The following is a 24689-nucleotide window of genomic DNA, read 5'->3' as shown; positions in this document are numbered from 1 at the left end:
TTTTCATAACAGACTCCGAGGCAGAGACTCTGTCATTGTGACTGTGTGGCCAGCAGGGCTACAGAAAAATAATTCATCAGTGCAGGTTCCAAGAACTGATCTCCTCTGTTTTCTGCCTTTTTCCTTTCATTGTCCTATTTCTTCTTTTCTTCCGCCCTGCTCTTCTTCTTCTACTTCTTCTTTTTCTTGTTTTTTTTCACATTCCACTTCCACTTTCTTCTCCTACATCTTCTTCTTCTCCTTCTTCTCCTTCTTCTTCATCATCTCTTTCTTCTTCTTCTCCTCCTTCTACTCTCCTCCATCTTCTTCTTCTTCTTCTCCTTCTTCTCTTCCTCCTTCCTTATCTTCTTCTCCCCCTCCTTCTTCTCTTCTTCTTCTTTTTTTTCTTCTTATTGCCATCCACATTCTTCTTTTTCTATTCCACTTTCTTCTCTTCCACCTTCTTCTTCATCTCATTCTTCTCCTCCTCCTCCTTATTTATCTTCTTCTTCTCCTGCTTCTTCTTCATCATCTCATTCTTCTTCTCCTTCTCTTCTTTTTTTCTTCTTATTTTCTCACATTCTTCTTTTTCTACTCCACTTTCTTCTCTTCCACCTTCTTCTTCATCTCATTTTTCTTCTTCTTCTCCTCCTCCTCCTTCTTCATCTTCTTCTTCTTCTTCTTTTACTGTTATACTTCTTCAACTCCATCTTCTTCTTTTCCACCTTCTTCTTTATTTCATTTTTTTCCTCCTCCTCCTCCTCATTCTTTGTCTCCTTCTTCTAATTATGATTTTTATCATCATTAATATTATTATTTTATTTTTTGTTATTTGTCCTCTCTTCCCCTACCCTCTATTTCTTCTTCTGCTCAAATTGTGGTCCAGAAATCCTTGGATCCTTCTCATTTAGCCTCTTGCTGACCTTCTGTTGGTTAGAGGTTCCGTTGTGAGCTTCCTCTGACTCTCCCTGAGTAGAACCTCATAATGTGAACATATTTCATGTATTACAAATTGGCTGCATTTCACAGCACTTGTACATATCAAATACATCAATATTTTGACAATGTTTATGAAATTTCCACAATTGCATGTAATCTGTAATTTGCAATCTGAGTCACATCGATGACAAGTATTATCATTATCATTATCATGATTAATTCAGTGCGTGACTAGCCACATCAATGCACGTTTGGGTTTTTTCTTCAGCATGTGAGCGTGTGTGCATGCATACATGGCTATTACCGTTGGGGAAGTTGTTTATGGCCTTAACAGATCTTAGATCAGCACTGCTTACTTTGAAAACTGTAACATATCCATGATTTTGTCAGATCCTGTTTTCTTTTGGTCAGAGAGAAAATTTGTTATGTGCTGCTGTTCGGAGCGGCCGTTTCGACGAGAGCGCTGGAAACATCGAGGCTGTGGTAGCTGCATATGTGTGTGTTGGTCACCATTAAGGAGTCTTGTGTCCACCTGAGGCCACTGGAATAAAAAACAGCCTTACTCTCACTGCAGTGATGTCATGACAAATTGGCATTCGCCTTCCCTGAATAGACTGTTTCAATCCACGCTGCTCACACTCAATCGCTGCAGTCTCTTTTTTCCTCTGGACTGGGCATGCAACAGTAAATCACAACATAAAATACTGCAGTGCAACAACGTAGCATGCATTGTGGACTTAAGCTTTATTGTGTGTAGTTGTAGTTGTTTGTGCTGTCTAATGCGATTGCAATTGAACACCAAAGGCCACGATCAGCGTAACCCACAGCAGCATGTTCAGTCTTACACAACAAGTAAGTCCTGTTTATGGACTTTTCAGCCATGCTAGCTTACATCCATGACACTAACAACAGGTTTATTGACTGATGGCATTGTTTGGGTAGTTACTCAAGCAAAGTAATCCACTACAAATCTTGAGTTACTCTCTAAAACTCAACAAATTTGTACCAGCTGAAAAATACAAGAGAAGATTCAGTAGTCCTTTCAGTAATTTATTCACAAACACTAAGGCTGTGTTCAGACAGCAGAGACTATTCCACCAAAAATATGCATCTGAACAGTGACGAAGCCACCTATGATATGTTTTGTGAAGCGAAGAGAGAAGAGTGTACATGGGTGGTGTGATGGGCAGGATGTTGAACACATCACAGTAAACAGATAGACTAAACAAACTAATAGCATCAAAAATTGCAAGTAACTTGAGCTCCTTAACTAAGCAGATACAAACCAATGTAAACTGCTCACTGTCACAATTGGCCCCTCCCAATCCATCTTCCATGTGTGTTTGTTTTGGTTGTTAGTCCAGCCTCTTCTTTTGTGACTCCACCCCTGATTGTCTCCACCTGTGTTTCCACCTGTCCCTCGTTTACCCTTATGTATTTAAGCCCTGTGTTTTCCCCTGGCTGGTTGCTGGTCTTTGTTCTGGTTGTACTGTTTGTATGTTTGATTCTGGTTTGTCTGTCATGTCTGCCCCCCGATCAGTCCATGTTGGCTCTATGACCCTGGATTTGCCCACAATAAAAGTCGCTTATCTCTGCATATTCGTCCGCATCCTCGCTCTCCGTTATGCTCACTAAGCTAAGGTGGTGAAGGCAACTTGTCATATATTTCTCAAGGTCTTTTAGCAAAGTTAAATCATAGCATTGTAGAGGACAGTTATATAGGCCACTGACATATTCGTTTTCGAGCTGAATATTTTTTTTAACTATCATATTGAATAGCCTGTGTGTACATTCACTTTCCTACTTAATTGATTGGTTTTCACATCAAAAATGACACAACATAATGTTTGATCTGTGAAGGTCTACAGGAAACAAATTTGCAAGCCATGTTGGGGAACAAATGCTGCTGGTGGGAACACATTTTTGTGATGGTCGACACCAAATGAGGAAAATCAACATCATTATGTCTGAATAATCTGCCTGTTTTAATGTTTGACTCTTAGTAAACCTTCATATTGCTCTTGTAGCACAACTGCTAATGATGGCAGGCAAGTGATAAAATAATAGCAAAGCAATCTCTTTAATTCTGACACATGGATCATGGAATGTATTTCTTTAGTGACCTAATTGGTTACATTCAAACTGACAGTCTTTAAGAGGCAGATAACAAGTAAGGCTTATTAATGTTGCTTTGACTGTGATATTCAGCAGTGGTGGACAAAGTACACAAGTTATGTACTTGAGTTAAAGTAGAGATACCCAAGGTAAAATATTACAAAAGTATTTGCCTTCAAATGTACTTAAGTATCGAAAGTAAAAGTACTAAAAGATTAATTAACAAACTTGTAACTAAGTTTTTTTAAGTTTAATAAAACTTGCTTTAATCTCAGGTTCACGAATGAGTTTTCCTTTACTATATTACATCTGTAGGTCTCTGTTCATAGACATAAACTAGCCAAAACTAATTTACTATAAAATGAAATAGTGTTTGGTTCTTTCATTTTGACATGTTATGTTTTTATACACACAGAAACCAAAAGGAACGACAGATTTATCAAAATGTAGTGGAGTAAAAAGTAAGATATTTGACTTTGATAGTGGAGTGAAAGTAAAAAGTTGCCCAAAATGGAAATACTTCAGTAAAGTACATCCATCCATCCATCCATCATCGTTGACCGCTAGTCCAGACAGGGTCGCGGTAGCAGTTGGCAGAGCAGAGAATCCCAACTTCCTCCAGCTCATTCCCGGGGACCCCAAGCCACTCCCAGGCCAAGTTGGAGACATAATCCCTCCAGTGGGTCCTAGGATGACCCCGGGGTCTTGTCCTGGAACACCCCCACCGGGAGGCATCCAGGGGGCATCCGGATCAGATGCCCGAACCACCTCTGCTGGCTCCTCTCAAAGCAGAGGAGTAGCGGCTCTACTCTGAGCTCCTTCCGGATGACCGAGCTCCTCACTCTATCGCGTAGCGTGTGGCCCGCCACCTGACGAAGAAAGCTCATTTCCGCTGCTTGTATTCGCGATCTCGTTCTTTTGGTCATTACCCACAGCTCATGACCTCATACTTAAACTCCTCCACCTGTGGCAGGTCCTTTCCCCTTTCGTGGGTATGCCATCCTTTAATGGGCTAAGACCATGGACTCAAACTTGGAGTTGCTAATCCGCATACCAACCGCTTCACACTCAGCTGCAAACTGCTTCAGCGAGTGCTGGAGGCATTTATGTGATTCAGCCAAAAGAACAACATCATCTGCAAATAGCAGAGACGCCACCCTCCGGCATCCACACATAATGCCCTCGGCCCTGGCTATGCCCTGACACTCTGTCCATGAATATCACGAACAGGAGTGGAGACAGGGTACAACCCTGGCAGAGTCCAACGCTAACACTGAAAGAGTCTGACTTAATGCCAAGTATATGGGCACAGCTCTCACTCTGGGAGTAGAGAGATTGGATGGCCTGGAGTAGTAGCCCCAGCACCCCATACTCCTGGAGGACCTCCCACAAGATATCTCGAGGAACATGGTCATAAGCCTTCTCCAAGTCCACAAAACACATGTAGACTGGATTGGCAAACTCCCATGCCCCCTCAACAATCTGTGAGAGGGTGAAAAGTTGGTCCATTGTTCCACGGCCGGGACGGAATCAGCATTGTTCCTCCTCAATCTGAGGTGCAACTGTCAGTCGGAGTCTCCTTTCCAGCACCTTTGCATAGACTTTCCCAGGGAGGCTGAGCAGTGTGATACCCTGATAGTTGCCACACACCCTCCGGTCCCCCTTTTTAAAAATAGGGACCACCACCCCAGTCTGCCAGTCCAAGGGTACTGTTCCCGAGGTCCATGCAATATTGCAGAGGCGTGTTAGCCACGACAGCTCCACAATATCCAGAGCCTTAAGCATCTCTGGACGAATCTCATCCACCCCCAGTGCCTTGCGACTGAGGAGCTTACCAACTACCTCAGTGACCTCCACCAGGGGAATGGAACTTGACACCCCAGGAGCATCTGGCCCTGACTGCCATGAGGGAGGCATGTTTCCTGGACTAAGGAGTTCCTGAAAGTGCTCCTTCCACCAACCGACAATCTTCTCATTTGAAGTCAGTTTCTCCACCCTTGTCGAATACAGCTTGGGCGCAGCCACCCCGACCGCTCCAGAGTCACCGGGCAGTTGTCCAGAACCTCTTTGATGCCAAACAAAAGTCTTTTTCCATGGCCTCACCAAACTCCTCCCATGCCCTGGATTTTGCTTCTGCCACTGTTATAGCTGCCACCTTTATAGCCTGTCGGTACCTATCTGCTGAATCGGAGGTCCTTCAGGCCAACCATTCCCGAAAAGTCCTCTTTTTTCAGCTTGATGGCCTCCCTCACCACCGGCGTCCACCAAGAGGTTCTTGGGTTACCATCCCGACAGGCACCCACAAGCTTTTGGTCACAGCTACACCTGGCAGCTTCCACAATGAAGGTTTTGAACAGGGTCCATTCAGACTCCATGTCCCCTACTCGTGAGAATCCCCATGCCCGCCCGTCACCTCTCACCCTCTGCAACCCCTGAGTAGGAGAGAGACCAACCCCTATCCAGGAGTTTGGTTCCAGAGCCGACACTGTGGGTGGAAGTGAGCCCAACTATATCTAGTTGGTACCTCTCAACCTCCTGCACAAGTTCTGCCCCCCCCAGTGAAGTTACATTCCATGTACCAAGAGCCAGTTTCTGCCACAGGGGCCTAGGCCACCAAGGGCCTCCCTTCAATCTCCCACTGCCAATACAGCACTGCACCGCTCCCCTATGCTGGACCTTGGGGGGGTGGGCCCACATGGCCTACAGCCAGTTACAGTGGGTTGCAAAAGTATTCAGCCCCCTTGAACTTTTCAACCTTTTGCCACATTTCAGGCTTCAAACATAAAGATATGAAATTGTAATTTTTTGTGAAGAATCAACAACAAGTGGGACACAATTGTGAAGTGGAACGAAATTTATTGGATATTTTAAACTTTTTTTAGAAATAAAAAACTGAAAAGTGGGGCGTGCAATATTATTCGGCCCCTTTACTTTCAGTGCAGCAAACTCACTCCAGAAGTTCAGTGAGGATCTCTGAATGATCCAATGTTGACCTAAATGACTGATGATGATAAATAGAATCCACCTGTGTGTAATCAAGTCTCCGTATAAATGCACCTGCTCTGTGATAGTCTCAGAGTTCTGTTTAAAGCGCAGAGAGCATCATGAAGACCAAGGAACACACCAGGCAGGTCCGAGATACTGTTGTGGAGAGGTTTAAAGCCGGATTTGGATAGAAAAAGATTTCCCAAGCTTTAAACATCTCAAGGAGCACTGTGCAAGCGATCATATTGAAATGGAAGGAGCATCAGACCACTGCAAATCTACCAAGACCCGGCCGTCCCTCTAAACTTTCAGCTCAAACAAGGAGAAGACTGATCATAGATGCAGCCAAGAGGCCCATGATCACTCTGGATGAACTGCAGAGATCTACAGCTGAGGTGGGAGACTTTGTCCATAGGACAACGATCAGTGGTACACTGCACAAATCTGGGCTTTATGGAAGAGTGGCAAGAAAAAGCCATTTCTCAAAGATATCCATAAAAAGTCTCATTTAATGTTTGCCACAAGCCACCTGGGAGACACACCAAACATGTGGAAGAAGGTGCTCTGGTCAGATGAAACCAAAATCGAACTTATGTTTGGCGTAAAAGCAATACAGCTCATCACCCTGAACACACCATCCCCACTGTCAAACATGGTGGTGGCAGCATCATGGTTTGGGCCTGCTTTTCTTCAGCAGGGACAGGGAAGATGGTTAATATTGATGGGAAGATGGATGGAGCCAAATACAGGACCATTCTGGAAGAAAACCTGTTGGAGTCTGCAAAAGACCTGAGACTGGGACGGAGATTTATCTTCCAACAAGACAATGATCCAAAACATAAAGCAACATCTACAATGGAATGGTTCACAAATAAACGTATCCAGGTGTTAGAATGGCCAAGTCAAAGTCCAGACCTGAATCCAATCGAGAATCTGTGGAAAGAGCTGAAAACTGCTGTTCACAAACGCTCTCCATCCAACTTCACTGAGCTCGAGCTGTTTTGCAAGGAAGAATGGGCAAAAATTTCAGTCTCTCGATGTGCAAGACTGACAGAGACGTACCCCAAGCCACTTGCAGCTGTAATCACAGCAAAAGGTGGCGCTACAAAGTATTAAAGCAAGGGGGCTGAATAATATTGCACGCCCCACTTTTCAGTTTTTTATTTCTAAAAAAAGTTTAAAATATCCAACAAATTTCGTTCCACTTCACGATTGTGTCCCACTTGTTGTTGACTCTTCACAAAAAATGTCAATTTCATATCTTTATGTTTGAAGCCTGAAATGTGGCAAAAGGTTGAAAAGTTCAAGGGGGCTGAATACTTTTGCAACCCACTGTATACTGATTAAAATTATAAAAGGCTAAAGCTGTTAACTATGCAGTAGAAACTGCTCAAAAACAGCCGTCTCAAAATAAAACCTTTAACAATTAAATGTTATGGTTACAGAGCTTTCCCTGAATGGAAATCATCTGTGGCTTGTTGAGCTTGCGGGTCTCATCTTTAGCTCAGCAAACTTATCCATCAGTTACATAATAGTGTGATTAGATGCTTCGACAGATTGCTCACTATGTTAATGGAATTTTCCATGCCTTCACTGTGCTAGACTTGTTCATACTCAACTGTTCCTGGTACTTCCATAAGAAGACATGCATTGATAATTTGTATGGAGGAAATGTGTCTTTTAAGTGCATCACATGCAATTAACGTTGCTCTGTTTAAAATCTATAAGTAATGCAAATAAATTCTTAGTAAGTCAGTAAAAGTAGTTATGTTATTTTGTACCATGTTACCGCAATACTGTTGGCTGGGCAATACCCACTGGACGCTTTCTTGTCTGTCATCACCCCTACTTTGAAAGCCGCCTTAAAAAGTCATTTGGTTGGTATAGAAATGTCAAACTGCAAGCAAATTTATTAATAAGTTACGTAATAACATGAACACAGTCATGATTTTTCTTCATTCTCATTGAAATTTTGTTGAAAATATCATGATCATATCGAATCATGAAATCATTTGAGAATTGAATTGTGCTTTGAGTGGATCGTTTCACCCATACTGAAGACAATCTTGGAATAAATCACCTGTGCATTGTTTTTACATGATATTCTCTCTCCTCGCTGTCTGTCGCTCAGCCGTCCACCATCAACTTTGCTCAGGGCCCCACAACTGTTTGACTTGGCATAGAAGCCAGTCTGGATATGTTGTAGATTTAATGCTTTTGCCAAGCTGCTTGACTCATATATATGTATATATACATATCTCTGTCTCCTCCATGGTCTCCTCTCAAATAATATCATAAAGACCTTGATCCCTGAGTCTGTGACTCATAATATTGTCATGTAACCTTTAATCACAACTCCAGATTAGCTAAGGCCTTATGACACTGGAATTTCATGTATGTTACTGAAGTGAAAGCACAGCCTTTGTTTAAATTCTGCACCCCTGTGGAACAGCCTACGCTCCTCATCTATCACTTAGCACTCTCAAGCTTCAAAGCACACGGGGACCCCAGTTTGAACATACGTCTACTTTGAGATTGAAAATGTCTAGGGGATCTCTCACAATAAGCCATGTTTGAGTGTTGAGTCCTGCAAAAGATATGCTGTTTGTAGTTCAGCTAGAGGAGTTCAAGTGGAGACGTTGCGCAATAGTTGGCTTTTAAGAAGGGTGTACAAAAAGCACCGTTACCAATATACAGGTGAGATTAGCAAGATCGTTTTGATTTCCACCAGATTGTTTTCCTTCAGTTTATAGCTGCAACTATTTCCATAATCAATGAATCAGTTCAGTATGATATAAAAAAGAAAGCATGCAGTTATTAGTTTGTCAATAATTACCACTAAATATTTAACATTATATGCAATATTTTACTACAAGCAGCCATGTTAGCAGCAACAGCACTGTGCATGGACAATGAGGCCAGCTATTTCAAAAACACCAATAATATTTTGAATATTTTCTAAATACAGTAAACAAAAAAACAGCACTTCTTACTGAAATAATTTACTGAATCCTGTGAAAAAGGGTGTGCCATGAAACAGAATTTCTGCATTAGTATCTGGTGTGACCACCATTTGCCTTTATACAGGCAAATATAGCAGCATGAGACATTTCTAAAGAAAAGCCTGGATTTTTTTTTTTATCAAACTGTTGCAAAATGGGAGCAAAACCAATGGCAGTGTATTTATATTTTTGTTCGATATACACTTACCGGCCACTTTATTAGGTACAAAAGGTTGGACCCCCTTTTGTCTTCAGAACTGCCTTAATTCTTCTTGGCATACGTGGCATAGGTGTACCTAATAAAATGGCTGGTGAGTGTACATTGAATTTAGCCATGCAGTTTAGATTAATGATCTCACAATGTAATCCTTTCAGTGAATGTTTCTGTATTTATTAAATTAAATCAGAGCTAGCTGAAAAACTGACCTTAGTTCCTTATCACACTCACATCAATCTCATACACATAATTTTGAATAAAGCATCCTTTAAGATAATGTTACAATGACATGATGTTTTTGGCTTTTTGGCTCCTACATATCCCTGCACTGCAGTCTCCTCTATGTTTTTTTCCTTTAATGAAATGATGTAAAATTAGATGCATAAACACTGTCAAAACAACTCATCCATAACACATTCTGTTGGCAGCTGTTTTTAAGACATTATTTTGCTGTTGAGGCCCTATTTCAATTGTCTAGATTTAGTCTTGTCATTTCATTAAATGATCATTTCAATCAAAATCCATATTTACATACAACAGTTACTTTTGCATTCTGCAGCAACAAGCTTGAGTCTGCACATTTTGACTGAGCAAGGCTGTTTCGGCACAACTATTTGTCAAAAACATTTCAAACTACTATGCACAATAGCAACTTCTTGTCAAGTTCACATGACAATATTTCCTTTAAATGTGGCACTGATTAAAAGTTTAGAGTTCACAATTTCAGCAGAATTGCTCTACGAGAGAAATAATTCATCCATGCTTCTAACGCCACTGCTAACTCTAAGTGTTACTAAATAAATTGCCATCTTAATGTGAACGTTTTCTCCTACACAGGGCTTGTGAGGGGCAGAATATCAAATACCGCACATGCAGTAATGTGGTAAGTGTGCATTCTTTGACCATGTCTGTTAATGATATGAGCAAGCAGCTCTTACACAGACAGTAGGCAGAAACAAAAATCACAGCTTCCCTTATGTTTAGAGTGTACTGTGTTTTGTTTTCCTTTAATGTTGTGGAACCCCTCTTCAGGATTGCCCACCAGAATCCGGAGACTTTCGTGCTCAACAGTGCTCAGCCCATGCTGATGTGCACTACCAGGGCCACTACTACGAATGGCTTCCAGTGGACAATGACCCCGAGAACCCATGTGCCCTCAAGTGCAGAGCTAAAGGCACTGACCTGGTGGTAGAACTGGCACCCAAGGTTTTGGATGGGACACGTTGCTACACAGAGTCTTTGGATATGTGCATCAGTGGGGCCTGTCAGGTTTGTTAGCTATCTGAAAATAAGGCTATTTTAATGTGCTGTTGGAATTTTTGTAAATATGAGATCTGGAAAAAAAAGCTGACGATGATCATCCCTTCAAGATGTAATTACAAGTGAAAATTTTAAAACATCCATTTTAACTGCACTTTGCAGTTCTACAATTATAGATTGTGGTCCATCTTATCCTCAGTATACTAAAAAACTGAAACACAGCAAATGTAGTGTTAAATAAATCTCTATAAATATAAATATAGTATTGTTGTAATGTTGAATATATGGCTATCAGACATGCTGCTCTCTAAATACTGACATCAGCGTCAGCTCTCAAAAACCACCTGTTGGTCATCCACTAGAAATAGGACTATTTGATGAGCATATGAAAGCAGCTCCAGAAGTCTTTGGTTTCTTTATCAATGCCTTATGCCTATTTGCAGTAGAGGAATTACTGGAAACTATTGGAATGTGTTCCTATGTCTTTGCCAATACAGCACAAACATGGTGATTTGAATGTATTTTCTCAGTCTTGAGATGTTGCATGTCTAAATCAAAAGCACACAGCAGCAAAGTCTCACAGTTCCTTAGTTCAACCTGCATAATGTAGTGTGAAGAGTGCTGTGAATTAATAGCATTTCACTGACCTAAGGTCCAAACAGTGCCTCAAGCCACTGATTTTCATTTGGACTATGCTGTCCTGATTGGAACCATGCTGAATTATGAAACAGGCCTGGGTCTCTGGAAATTAGTTTCTTAACTTAGCAGTAGAAATAGTAACAGAGCTCTTGTTAAATTCCTGCTTCTGAGACCTTTTCGTTCCTGTTTGCAGATTGTTGGCTGTGATCATGAGTTAGGGAGCACTGCTAAAGAGGACAACTGCGGCATTTGCAATGGAGATGGTTCGTCTTGCAGACTTGTGAGAGGGCACTACAAATCCCAGCATGCCAGTGGGAAAAGTAAGGACAAAATGTTGTTTTTATGTAAAGCTGCACTGTGTAAGTTTTGGGGATTTGGTGGAAAAGTGTAACTGCACGCAACGTGTTGAAAAATATATTGTAACACTGATTGTGCTTCGGACCCCCACAAGAGGATAAATCTGATGATTGCGAGTGTGGTGAGAGAGTATTAAAAGAAAATTCAGTCAAAACTTGGTGAAGGTGTCTTCCGTGGAGGTATGTGAATGATTTACGACTGTCATCATATCTTCATCAGTATAATGTTAATTTTGCATTTGAGACCTAAACATCGAGCCAGACCTTCTTTTTGAGTCTGTGTGTGACATTAATATGTAAAGAATGATTTACCAGTACTACTTATTTCCATTCATGTTGACATAAGCCTGGACTGTGTATTGAATATGCTGATATATATCAATATATTACATATTACATATATCAGTCTTTAATTCACAGTTACAAAAACTTTAAAGGATAAAGAGAGGTTGGAAAATGGTCCTGTGAAATGGATTATGACTGAGGTGCATAAACCCACGTAAATGTTGTAGCTATAAGTTGAGGGGAAAAAATAAATACAGTGAAATGTAGAATATGTCCACTTTATCAAATTCTTCTGTCAACTTCTTTGGTCTTTCTAACACTGCATAGAAAGACCAATGAAGATTAACTCCATAGAAATTAAAAATTGCCCTATAAATTGTTACATTTCCCCTTTGCATGTTTTTATGGCCTTGTCAAGCCATCTAAATAACAGCTTTGGTTGCAGGGATTGTTTGACAGTGTCTGGCTTTTCTCAGTGTCACTGCATTCAGTTACTACATCAACCACCTGTGATTAATTTAAACCCTTGTGCACCTGTGCTACACTTGAACTGCCGTCTCAAAGCAAGCTCTGCCTTATACTGCTTCATCAAAGGAAATGAGTTTTAAGCCCAGTAGAGTTCTGGTGAAAAGCCCACTATAATTAATGCCCATACCTTCTGGTGCTGCTTTAGCTATGTCACTTTGCTTCAGTATTGTGGGTTAGCTTCCAGCTCACACTGTAATTTCATTCCCATGGAGTTGTCTAACTTTGATATCTACCGTTTGTGTTGGATAGTTGCGATGGGAGAATAGTGAATGGTCTGAATACAGCCAAAGCTGCAGTCAAAGCAGTCTGTCATTAGCATTTTTATGAGGGTTGAATGACTATGACTAGTAAATCCAAGGGAGTAGGTTTGGGACAGATCCCTAAGCCAAGCTGACCCTATTAAACAGCAAGCTTCAAAGCATGTCCCAAGTAAGCCATATTCCACTCATCGCACATGGTGCAGGTTTTGTTTTCTATTGTTCTTGGTTTGACTCACTTGTTTCTACACAGCTTACATCACTTTAATGATCACATCTGACTTCAATAATAGTGCTCTCATTCTCTTTAATCATTGTCTCCTGCTTTTTTTCTCATTTCCCAGCTGAAGACACCGTGATTGTTATTCCCTATGGAAGCAGGCATGTGCGGCTGGTTCTGAAAGGCCCGGATCACTTGTGTAAGTCTTGGTAGGTCCAGGGGCTTCCATTCAGAACTGAGAAGATAACAAGTGGTTATGCTGTTAATTTTACTATACGTTTATTGCATTAATCATATATGTTTATAGTAAGAGAGGGTCCAGTGTAGTTTTAGAATGGAGAAATCCTCTAAACTAGTTTTATCAGCGTCTTGCCAGCAATTTGTTCAGAGACTTTGGCTTTTCCCCCTTTAACTCATTAAAACCTGCTCCTGAGTAGTGTGTGCATGTCATAGTAAAATGTAGCAGCATGGGGAACTTGAACTTTCTGTGTGTTACTATGTTTTCTATCACTGTATAAAATAAACATAGCAATTTAGTGTTGGATGGAGGATGGATAAACTCACTGTAGAAGTGGGCTGTGTCAGTATAACAGTATATTTTCAAGTAGAACCATTTTAGATGCTTAAATAAATATATTTTGTACGTTAGCAGCATCATATTATTCCGATAAGTAAATTTGAAATATGTAATTGTGCAAAGTAGTAATTGACGTCTGAAATTCTAATAGGTTTGCTTGCTGTTCAGCATCTTTTTGTTCAGATTTTCACTAAAACCTTAAAAAGAGTAGCAGTTTCATTCTGGCACCTGTACTGAATGAAACTGCTATGCCATTTAAGCTGGAACGGGAAATTCTAATAAGAAGCCAACTTCAGCTTTGTTGAATTTCTCAAGTCATTTCTCTTAAATGTGCATCCCATATACTCATGCTTCTGACCATCAGACACTAATGCAATTTATAATTCCGTTAATAAAAATATTACAATCGTGCACATTCATTGTGGTTTTGTGCACAAGGCCCTGACTGTGGCCCATTCTGATGCAGCTGTGCAGCTGACCAATATAGGTAGTTCTCTAGTGGTATGAGAGAAAACAGAAGCCTGGCAATAGCTCTGGTCTCCATGTTAGGCTATGGATAACCCCGAAAGACTGTGTCCATGTCCTCTGCCTCAAAAACAAAATGGACTACTTCAACTACAATGGACTAGAAAGCAGGAGATTTTGAAACATGAGTGAAACATCCATGATGAATAGGCTTCCACTGATTGTACATGTGGTATATCTGAATAATGACCAAACTCTACTGCTAACTCTCTGGCCACTTTATTACGTATATATCTCATATCTACACTCATTGTCATTTTTGTACTAGGTAATAAAAACAAAAATCTGATGTCAAAATTGACATTATTAAAGGATGTTTGTTTCTGCATTAAGGGTTAATCATTGAATGAACATATATAAGTAATGACTCTTGGAGAATCTAATCTCATTGCACATATTGGTGGTTTGAAGACCTGCTGCTCAAGATCCGGTTGAATCAGCATATTTGAATGTGCTACTGTATTATGTTACCATATAAGCAGTCCAGCAGAGGAACATCTCACGAGTTAGCTCTCCTCTTATTGATACCTCCTGAGGGGGTGCTTGGCAGGGATTTTTCCAACAGAAGGTTTTTACGATAATGACCATTAATGATAAGTTTGTTCTGCAATGCGCCAACAGTCTGAAAACCTGACCCCTGAAAGTGGAGACCAAATTAGTAGAGACATACCCCCCCACACACACACACCCTTACATTGCAGTTGTGCTCAGATCTAGAGACTTCTAGGGATAGTATCAGTGATGTCAAGATGTTGGCAACCATTCACATAATCTGCGGTAAAATTTAAGGTGAATGTTCCATCCTTTTTTATTCTTCTTGCAGCCAGCTAAAGCTTTTTTCCTGAAGATATCTTAGTTTCTTTTTTCATGGACACGTTTTTTTGGCAATTTTCTTGCCAGCAGCAACCAAATAGTAACCATCTGGCTGTTGGCAGTGACTGACACTCTTGGATGTGTTCACATTCTCACTTTGTTTTTCCGTAAATGTCCACACTTAAGACAGGTTAAGACAGGACCCCATTAGTTGAAGGTTGACCTCAGGTCACATTATGGAAAGAGACACACATTCAAGTGCTCTGCCATTACCCATCTTTTCAGTAGAGCCAAGCACAAGAGAGTGAATCCAGTACAAAATCTTTTGGTCTTTGCCTCTTTTTTCTTTAGCTTAGTCTTCCAAATAACAAAAGTAAAGGGGGATTTTTTAGAGTCTGTTGTCCAGCAGTCCTTATTACTCATTATCATTACAAAGAGATGGTTCAGTTAAGACCCTTCAAATGTCTTGTTACCAATGTTTAACCTGAATTGTAAAGGTGAAGTAGGCCTTATAGCAGTGGTAATTTGTGATTATTTGAGCTATACCTTCAGTGTTGACCAGAATTATCAAACCTCTTTGTGTAGTATGTTAGTGCTAAACCAACACTGGTGCATGTAAACATTTTTTGGCCATTTTAAATTTAAAATTGACTGCTGAAGCTTGCCAATAACAGACATTAACATATCATTTACCTGGTATGTAGCAGTTTTACAATGGCTTTTTCAGTAAAGAGCCCTTGCACAGAGTTGCCACTGTTTTCCATTTCTAATATCTGACTGATTAGACTACCATTAGTACGCAGTCTGTGACATATCTAGAACTTTACAAAGGCTTCACAACAAGCCTTTGTAAAGTAGTGTTAAATAAAAACACACTCATTACAGACATGTATTTTTGAATTCCTGGAAGTCATCAGTGCTTCTAGAATGCCCTGAGGGTTTCCCACCTAATTTTACACTGATTAGTAGTAAAGTATTTATGATATTTCACGTAATGTATGAGTCAAACAAAACATGATTGTTGATTTTGTTCCTTGTAGACCTAGAAAGCAAGACCTTACAGGGGGCCAAGGGAGAACTTTCTCTGGATGGGACCAAACAGTACATTCTGGAAAACACAACCATTGACTTCCAAAAGCTCTCAGACAAGGAGGTTCTGAGAATCACCGGACCACTAGAAGCCGACTTTACTGTCAAAGTAAGACAAGGAGTCCAGCACATGCTCATTGAGGAAAAAATAAAATTCCTCCTTCTATATATCATAAAACTATTGTTCTAAGCATACGGGAATCATTTTACTGAAGGCCAGTTGCCAATCTGATTCAGGTTCACCTTATTCTTAGTTTTACTCATCTTCCTGCTTCCAGGGATTTTTCAGTTGTTGATTGAACAGTTGTTTAGGTTCATCATGGTTAAAATAACGGTTCTTCACTGCATTTTGTAATGTATTCAGTTAATGTTCTGCTTTCTCTTCTAAGCTGGTTTTGGAGTAAGAAAAGTATGTGTACTTCTTGTTATAAACTTCTTGCCTCTTACTAAAGCTGAGTCAATTATAGAATTACCTCATAGTCCGTTTTCTCAGTGTTAAAATAACTTGCAACTTTTACTCCAGTATGACATATTTAAATCTCTCACTGTCTCTTTGCATAAACAATTATTGGCTCCTCTGTTGTATAAGCATACAAATTAAGTGGGAAAGGTTCTACTGTAGTGCAGATGTGTAGCTGCTTCCACTCATTCTACACAGTACATGCAAAATTTACTACCAGGATCAATGTTGCCTCACAAAAGTAAACGATTTTAGGCTGTGTGGTAATGTATATTGAAATCCCCTGCGTCCACCCTTTTCTCTCCTCTCTCACGCTCATGCACTGTGCCAATTTGGGGCACATGCTAGGTGTCAGGGAGGCGGTAGGGATACAGTACCATGGGTAATTATGAGCTTCACTCAGCACTCTGGAGTCCCCTGGTGGATTTGCCTCGATGCAGGTCAGCTAGCATGTACAGCATGTCCAACTCCTTCCAAAAGTTCATTAGATTCCTGGCTGAAAGCCACACAGCAATTATTTCTCCTCTACTTTTACCCAATCCATCGAGCAGCTCCCTAGATTAATGTGCTGGCCATCATACATTTAATGGAAATAGCCATTCAAAGAGAAGCAGCCCACAGATGGAAAATGCCAGAAAAAACAACCCTCATCCCCCTAAAACACATCCAAATAACACAATAAATAGGAATGGTCGGAGACAGAAATCTGAGAAGTAGTAAATGACTAATTTTCTAATCTGCTACCAGGAAGATGGCCAGTTCATATCACAGTTTTGGAGAGGCTTAGCCATGTGGAAAAACTCATTAAAACAAGGCGGACGTTTGTTCCATTGTAAATAATTATGTGAATTGTTCAGTTTCTCTGACCCGTTGCCCAATGTTCAGATACCCAGCCTTGAGGAATCCATTTTATATAAACATGTCAGTTTACAGGATATCTGAGAACACGTTAAGTCCCTTTTTCAACAGGTTTAGCCAATAATTAGTATAATCGTATAACCAGTCATTTTGAATATATAAACATGCTTCAGAGGTATGAACGCATCTGCACTGCAGCATGCAGTATAATATCTGGCTCAAAATAATTCTGCCTCATATTGAAGCAACTTTCTGAATCCCTCTGATAGATTGAGTTTCATTCTTCTCACCCGATGAATGATTAGGATCCAAAACCCCTCAAACAGGTTGTCGCACAATCCATCTGGGACCAACAGGGAGTCCGAGAGGAAGCTTATGTTTTTGAGTGGGAGGTCTCACAAGTGTGTGTTTTCAATAGACAACTTTATTAGTAGATGAAGGTCTGGAGGTGGTGGGTGTTTTCACCCAGCTCCAGGCCTGGCTCAATGAGGACGCATGGGGAGCGATATCTTACCATACTATGAAACACTTTTGTCACCGCCAAAGAATGCGACGAGTCTCTGAGGTTTATTTGGGCAAGGCCTTGTCCCAAAGCTTCGATCCAAACTCAGCTGTGAAGAGAGAGAACAAAATCTCTGGATCTGCGAAGCCTCTTTGAAGTGTCACGTTTCTCCTAGAGGAAATGCGTAACCCTTCATTTGCAGTGGACAGTGCAGCACTGTTATCCGTCTCTCAGAACTGGGCTAGAGGTGTGGACCAACCTTGTAAGATGCTACGAGAGTGTGAAAGGGTCAGCCGGAGTTCAGCTGTGTTTTGTTTTTCTAGGATAATGGGATTCAAGTTTGCCATGTCTTCATAGGATGTCTGTTAGCTATAAAGTTAAAGTGATGCCAGGCAGCTCTCTAAGAGTAAGGGCATTGTAACCACTGCCATTAGAGCTATGATGTAAGGCCAGACTGTGTGCAGAGATTGTTGTGAAGAGCTGTGGTCTTGCTGGCTGTGTGCCCTGTCCCAATCTTCATGAGGCATTAGGCTGTCAAAGCAGCGTCACGTCCATAATCCCCCACACTAACTCCGGTGATAACTGGATATGCCTGCTCTTTTGACTGACGACAGCTAGTCTCAGGATAATACTACTTTTGTAATGTCTCATCATAAAGTGGCTGGGAATACTTTTTATATAAATTTTTGGCTTTATTTTAAAGGGCATATATTATGGGAAAACAAAATGTCCTTGCTTCTTTGGAATAAAAGAGTTTGATGTAGTATATAAAGTATTTAGTAAGTTAAAGTTTCAAAATGTTCCATTCAATATCATGTTGTTTATACATGGAAGCAGAGCTGCAAAACAGCCCATTTTGAATTCATTTATTTTTGTGATGTCAAGAAAAACCAAAGCACTTATGTACCTGTCTATTCACCCTGCAGCAGCTCCGCCGATATACACTCAGCACCTGTTCAATTGCTTGTTAACACAAATAGATAATCAGCCAGTCACATGGCCGCAACTCAATGCATTTAGGCATGTAGAGGTGGTCAAGACAAGTTGCTGAAGTGCAGACCGAGCATCAGAACAAGGAAGAAAGGTGATTTAAGTGACTTTGAATGTGGCATGGTTGTTGGTGCCAGACGAGCTGGTCTGAGTATTTCAGAAACTGCTGATCTACTGGGATTTTCACACACAACCATCTCTAGGGTTTACAGAGAACGGTCAGAAAAAGAGAAAATATCCAGTGAGCAGCAGTTGAGTGGATGAAAATGCCTTGTTGATGTGAGAGGTCAGAGGAGATGGGCAGACTGGTTCAAGATGATAGAAAGGGAACAGTAACTCAAATAACCAACCAAAATCTCTGAGGAATGTTTCCAACACCTTGTTGAAAGTATGACCCAAACAATTAAGGCAGTTCTGAAGGCAAAAGGGGGTCCAACCTTTTACTAGCAACCTTTTACTAGTACCTAATAAATTGGCCGGTGTGTGTATATTGAAGTTCTACCCAGTGTTTCAGCTCTGAGTACTGTTTGATTGAAGCACGATGCAGAGCAGACAGTCTGAAAAGACCTTGTTTACATATATCGATCTTAAAGGCACAATAACAAGGTGAAGTAAAAATTAATTATGTTTCAGGTGGAAAAATAAAATAGAAGTAAAGTATACGATACGGACCCTGTAAATGTGGTGTAGATCATCTTGCTTAGCTAGCTAACTTTATGCTAAGTTCAGTCTAACCTTTGATCTTCTGGATAGTCTGCAATCCTGTTGAACTTTGCTGTCTGACTTGACTGTTGAAGTTAACCCTGCTGATAAATAGCAGATACTTTGTTAGCAATTTGTGCAATTGCAGATAAGCAATAGTGGACCTTCAAAAGTGTGACCAGTTTTAAACACATTTATAAAACACATAACGTTTTATGTATTAAGAGTCAAGTTATTTTTGTCTTCTTCTGTATTGACCTAAAATATTCTGCAGTTACCTTCTCTACATAAGCAGCGGTTTATCCGTAAGTGGTTCTAAGCCTCTTCCTCATCAGTCCTGGATCATTTTTTCCAAACATTGTTTCATGAGACAAAGAGTTCTTCAAGATTCTGAGCAGGGTTATGCTGTTTCTCACAGGTCCTGTCAGAGTAGTTTAATTGATGGTAGAATGGTGAGCAAAGGACTTTGATCATTATCCTCTGTTTACACAATTATAGAACTGGCATTCAGGTCTTCACAGCTAAATGGTTTCAGTATGGTTAGCTGCACATCATGGAAAACAGATACACGCTAGCTGTTCCTGGCAACTGACTGAAGTCATCCAGTAGTAATGTCTTTCTGAGCCCAGAAAGAGTTAATTAACTATTTAAGATTTTAACTTGTTTTAGTCAGAAGAAGTTGTGTTACTGTTACTCGTTGCTTGTTTGCCAGAAGTCTACAAGTATGAGATCTTCTGACAAAGATGCCTGAAACTATAACACAAGTTAGAATGGTGTGGAATGTAAACCATCCATTCCTTTAATGAATGCTTTGTTCTGATATGTCAGGTTCATTATGCCAGTGGTGTGGACAGCGTGGTACAGTTTATCTTCTACCAGCCCATTGTCCATCGCTGGAGAGAGACTGACTTCTTCCCTTGTTCTGTAACCTGTGGAGGAGGTAAAAAAAAAAAATATAATATAATAAAATATAAGCATATTTAATTTTTTTACAATGTGTTAAACTCAGCAAATAAATACAAATTTTGCACTAGAATTTGCAGACAAATGTCATATTCATGTTTTTTTTCCTGTAGAGAAACTCATTTATACTTACAAACACAACAAAACCCCCTTTTTTGGGAGCATTTTTTTATTCTTCTGGTCACCACACATGAACAACAAAGTGAAAAACCTCTCATTAAAATATTGGTGCTGTGTTTTCTTCCTATACCACATTACATGAATTTCTGACCCCTCTTTTTATTTGACCCAGGATATCAGCTGACCTCAGCTGAGTGCTTTGACCTGCGCAGTAATCGTATGGTGGTGGACCAATATTGCCATTATTACCCTGAGAATGTCAAACCCAAACCCAAACTGCAGGAGTGCAACATGGACCCTTGCCCTGCCAGGTGGGTGGTTAAGCCCTTAAAACTAAACAGTTTTCCTTTTCCCCAAGCTCCCTTTTTAAATTCTGTACTAGAGACTATTGTAGCTAACAAGTAAGCAATCCATTTAGTACTGTGCAAACTGTGCCGTGAATCATTAAATCATTGCCTCCGTCAGCTTGTTAAGTAATATGAAATGGATCTTACCTATTTGGTTCCTGAAACTACTATATACTGTTATCTACAAAAACCTAAATGGTCTGTGGTATGGCTAAAACATTATTAGCCACCACGCTGAAGCCTGATTTTTGTCCATAGCTATATCTGTTGTCCAGTTTTTCAGAGTGAGTAGTTGAAGTGTAGGCCCACATCCAGGCCTCATTTAAGGAGTTGAAACTGTTATACACTGTGAAAGTGCTTCTTCCTAGAAATTGTTCTCTTGCATTTGGTTAAAAGTGCTCTACAGTAAACCATACGTCATAAATGTCATGGCTTTCAGAACTTATATCATAACCTTAACATATTTCCAATGTCCAATTCACAGTGATGGCTACAAGCAAATAATGCCCTATGACCTCTACCACCCGCTGCCACGGTATGTACCTCGACCTCACTCCTAGACCTAAAGCTGCACTTTTTCCTTGGCCTGCTGCTAACCGCCAAGTCTCGTCCAGCTTTCCAGTCCACCTGAGACTGCCTTTGCCGAGTAACATTTCAAGCTCCCTTCCACAATAGCAGAGAGCCAGCGGTTTCAGATTCTATTCCAGTGAAGCACGGGATGGGCCCAGAGCCAGGCTGAGACAGTGAAGGCTTTCAGTCCTCATGAGGTAGTCAGTACAGATGCTTAAGCAAGTTAATGGGCCTGTGCCTTTCAGTATATGCAGCAGAGAGAAAAGAATTGGTTGGAGAGCTTAGGCTTTTTCTTGTGAATACTTATTTTATATGCTTTTAATACCCAAGGAATAACCACAATTGGCCAATCCATGCTCTGCTCACAAATGCTTTCTTTAATAGCTACTGTTGCGAGATTGGACAAGCTTTGCACAATATTCAGCCTTATAACAAATTGCAGTATCCAGCTCTGCATTTGTCAAAATATCTGAGTTAGAGTATGCTGCCTGGTTCTTTGTTTTTACCCAATTTTCTCCTCAGTTGAATTCCAAATAGCTTGATCTAGTCCTATGACACACAGTGCTACTTAGCAGAAAGGGTCAAGATGAGCACACACTTCCTTTGAGTCACATGAAGGATGTGAGTCACATGAAGGCACAGACAGCTGAACATGCTTTAAGGAGAATGCTAACTGCTAATTCTAAACCGACATCTGTGGCTAGCATCATCTGTGAGAGCAAGACAAGTTATGCTCTCTTAATCTCCCAAACACGGGTGACTGTGATATCACCAGGGATCTAACTTGTGATCTCCCTACAAGAAGCTGACATTTAGAATTTTTGAATAGTTTTATTTTGCCTTATTATCAGAGCTCTTAAGGAAAAATGGGATTTGTAGGCTAAGCAGAAAGTTAGTCAGCTTTGACATTGCAAGTTTTGTTAGTGCTTACTGACGTGAACTGAGCTCACAAACTCATTCGGGAAAAAAAAATCACAGTGCGTCCAACAATAAAAGAAGCCTTGTGCAGAAAACACAGATGCATACAGAAAGTCCCAGTTCTTCTCTGGAGGCAGTTTTAAACCAGTTTAAAAGGCCATTAATAAATTCTTGGAATCGATCCCCAGTGAGATACTCATTTTGATAGGGTTGATGTCATAACCTGCTGCACTAGCTACTGTACAGTACTGGAAGTTACTCTGGGGCACTTGCTGACAGCATTTTCTTCACTATATGGATAAAGGTTGAATTCAGGTGTAGTTAGTCTATACAAACATTTGTAAAAGAATGATTTGATGTAAAGAGCTCACTGAATTTGATCATAGTGTAGTAATATGATACCACCATTACAACAAATCAGTTTTCGAAATTTCTTTCCTCCTAGATATTCCACAATCAACTGTGAGTGGTTTTATTGAAAAGTGGAAGCATTTAGGAACCACAGCAACTTAGCCACGAAGTGACAGACTACGTAAAGTTACACAGAGCGGGGTCACCGAGTGCTGAGGCACATAGTGCCTAAAAGCTCCGCTGACTTAATAACTGCAAAGTTCAAAACCTCCTATGAGATTAACATCAGCGCAAAAACTGTGCGCCAGGAGCTTCTTGGCATAGGTATCCATGGCTGAGCAGCTGCATGCAAGCCTTACATCGCCAAGTGCAATGGCAAGCATCAGATGGAGTGGCATAAAGCATGTTGCCACTGGACTCTGGAGCAGTGAAAATGTGTTCTGTGGAGTGACAAATCATACTTCAGTATCTGGCAGTCTGATGGACGAATCTGGGTTTGAAGAATACCAGGAGAACATTGACTACCTGACTACATCGTGCTAACTGTGAGGTTTGCTTGAGGAGGGATAATGATATGAGTTTGTTTTTGAGGGGTTGGCCTAGACCCTGCAGTTCCAGTAAAGGGAAATCCTAATGCCTCAATATACCAACACATTTCAGACAATTTTTGCTTACAACTTTGTGGGAACGGTTAGGGGCAGGCCCTTTTCTGTTCCAGCATGACTGAGCACCAGTGCACAAGGCAAAGTCAATGCTGGGTGTGTTGGTGTAAAAGCACTTGACTGGCCCGCACCGAGTCCAATATCAGTGTTTGACCTCAGAAATACTCTCCTGGACGAATGATCAAAAAGTCCCTGAAACACACTCCACAATCACTCCAAAAAAAATAGAAAGCTTCCCAGAAGAGTGGAAGCTGTTACAGCTTTGTAAATGTGGGACCAACTCCATATTAATGTCAATGGATTTAGAATGGGATGTCATAAAAGCTCCTGTAGGTGTAATGTGTAGGTTTCACAATACTTTTGTCCATTTAGTGTATATGTCACATATATTCTAAAATTGAGGCAAAAGCTGAGCAAGGCAGGTCAATTGACAGCGATTGGCTCAAACAGAGTCAGAAATCTCTGGATCTCAGATTCAGCCACAGGAGTTTCGTGAGGTTACATGACAAAAACTGCTTTTGCTCTATCTGAACTCATCCTAACTAAGGCAAAGTGAATTTCATTTAAAATGAATAACATTCTAAATTTGAGTATTTTAATAAAAAACTGTTGTGCGCTGAAGTTTCTCACAAGCTGGAATGGGATTGTCCAACCTCGCAGCAGAAGCTATGAAAGAACACATTTGTGGATGGAGCATGGATTGGTCTGTTTTGATAAATGTGTGCTGTTTGTTACTAACATCAGAAACATTGTTTTCAACCTGAAATAAAGAAGCACTTTCACGTCTAAATCAATATCGCCAGGTGGGAGAGTAGCCCGTGGACGGCCTGTTCCATGTCCTGCGGTGGAGGAGTCCAGAGCCGCTCTGTTTCCTGTGTGGAAGAAGACATGCAGGGAAACATCACTCCTACAGATGAGTGGAAATGTCTGTATGCATCCAAGACATCCATCGTACAGCCATGTAATACATTTGACTGCCCAACATGGCTTGCACAGGAGTGGTCACCGGTAATTGTGACTCATTTTGTTCAATGCTTTTTTTTTTAATAATTACTTTGAAAATAACTTGCACACCAAGCATCTTTTTTGATAATTCAAAGCTCTCAGTGAGTTTGTTATTCTAGGCAAGACTTCATTTTATTCGTATTTATAAGGACTTTCTTTGTCCTTATGTACTTATCAGATATATAGCTTTTTCTCAGTTTCAGAAGGGCTGCTCTTAGAAACAGTGTTTTTGTTGGATAATCATTTGAAAGAAACTAGATGGCAAGCTCCCATTTAATGGTAGGTCTCCTAGTTGAACTTGTGGTGAACTCCCATTAAAAGCAATTAACACAATTATACCTGAGCTATTTTGCAACATGTCAAATGGCTGTGTAAGGAGTCCAACCCTGAGGTACTGTGTCTCCACTCTTCTTTGCAGTAAGCTGAGAAGTTAGCATATCCAAGGAGTTGTTTTA

At 40.5% G+C, this 24689-nt stretch overlaps 1 protein-coding gene across 2 annotated transcripts in view; it reads left to right on the top strand.

The window, feature by feature from the left end:
• Window positions 1–24689, top strand: part of LOC108436215 (ADAMTS-like protein 1) — a 164235-nt gene that overhangs the window by 128517 nt on the left and 11029 nt on the right. For both annotated transcript variants that reach the window (XM_017712567.2, XM_037545809.1), the window contains exons 4-12: window positions 10075–10120; window positions 10270–10506; window positions 11330–11456; window positions 12907–12981; window positions 15738–15895; window positions 20127–20238; window positions 20554–20692; window positions 21213–21263; window positions 24033–24237. In XM_017712567.2, the coding sequence (XP_017568056.2) occupies window positions 10075–10120; window positions 10270–10506; window positions 11330–11456; window positions 12907–12981; window positions 15738–15895; window positions 20127–20238; window positions 20554–20692; window positions 21213–21263; window positions 24033–24237 (1150 nt within the window). The remainder of the gene's footprint in view (window positions 1–10074; window positions 10121–10269; window positions 10507–11329; window positions 11457–12906; window positions 12982–15737; window positions 15896–20126; window positions 20239–20553; window positions 20693–21212; window positions 21264–24032; window positions 24238–24689) is intronic.

This window comes from Pygocentrus nattereri, chromosome 2 (genome assembly GCF_015220715.1).
Source record: "Pygocentrus nattereri isolate fPygNat1 chromosome 2, fPygNat1.pri, whole genome shotgun sequence".
Taxonomy (NCBI): Eukaryota; Metazoa; Chordata; class Actinopteri; order Characiformes; family Serrasalmidae; genus Pygocentrus; species Pygocentrus nattereri.
This window is presented reverse-complemented; position numbering and strand designations above follow the sequence as displayed.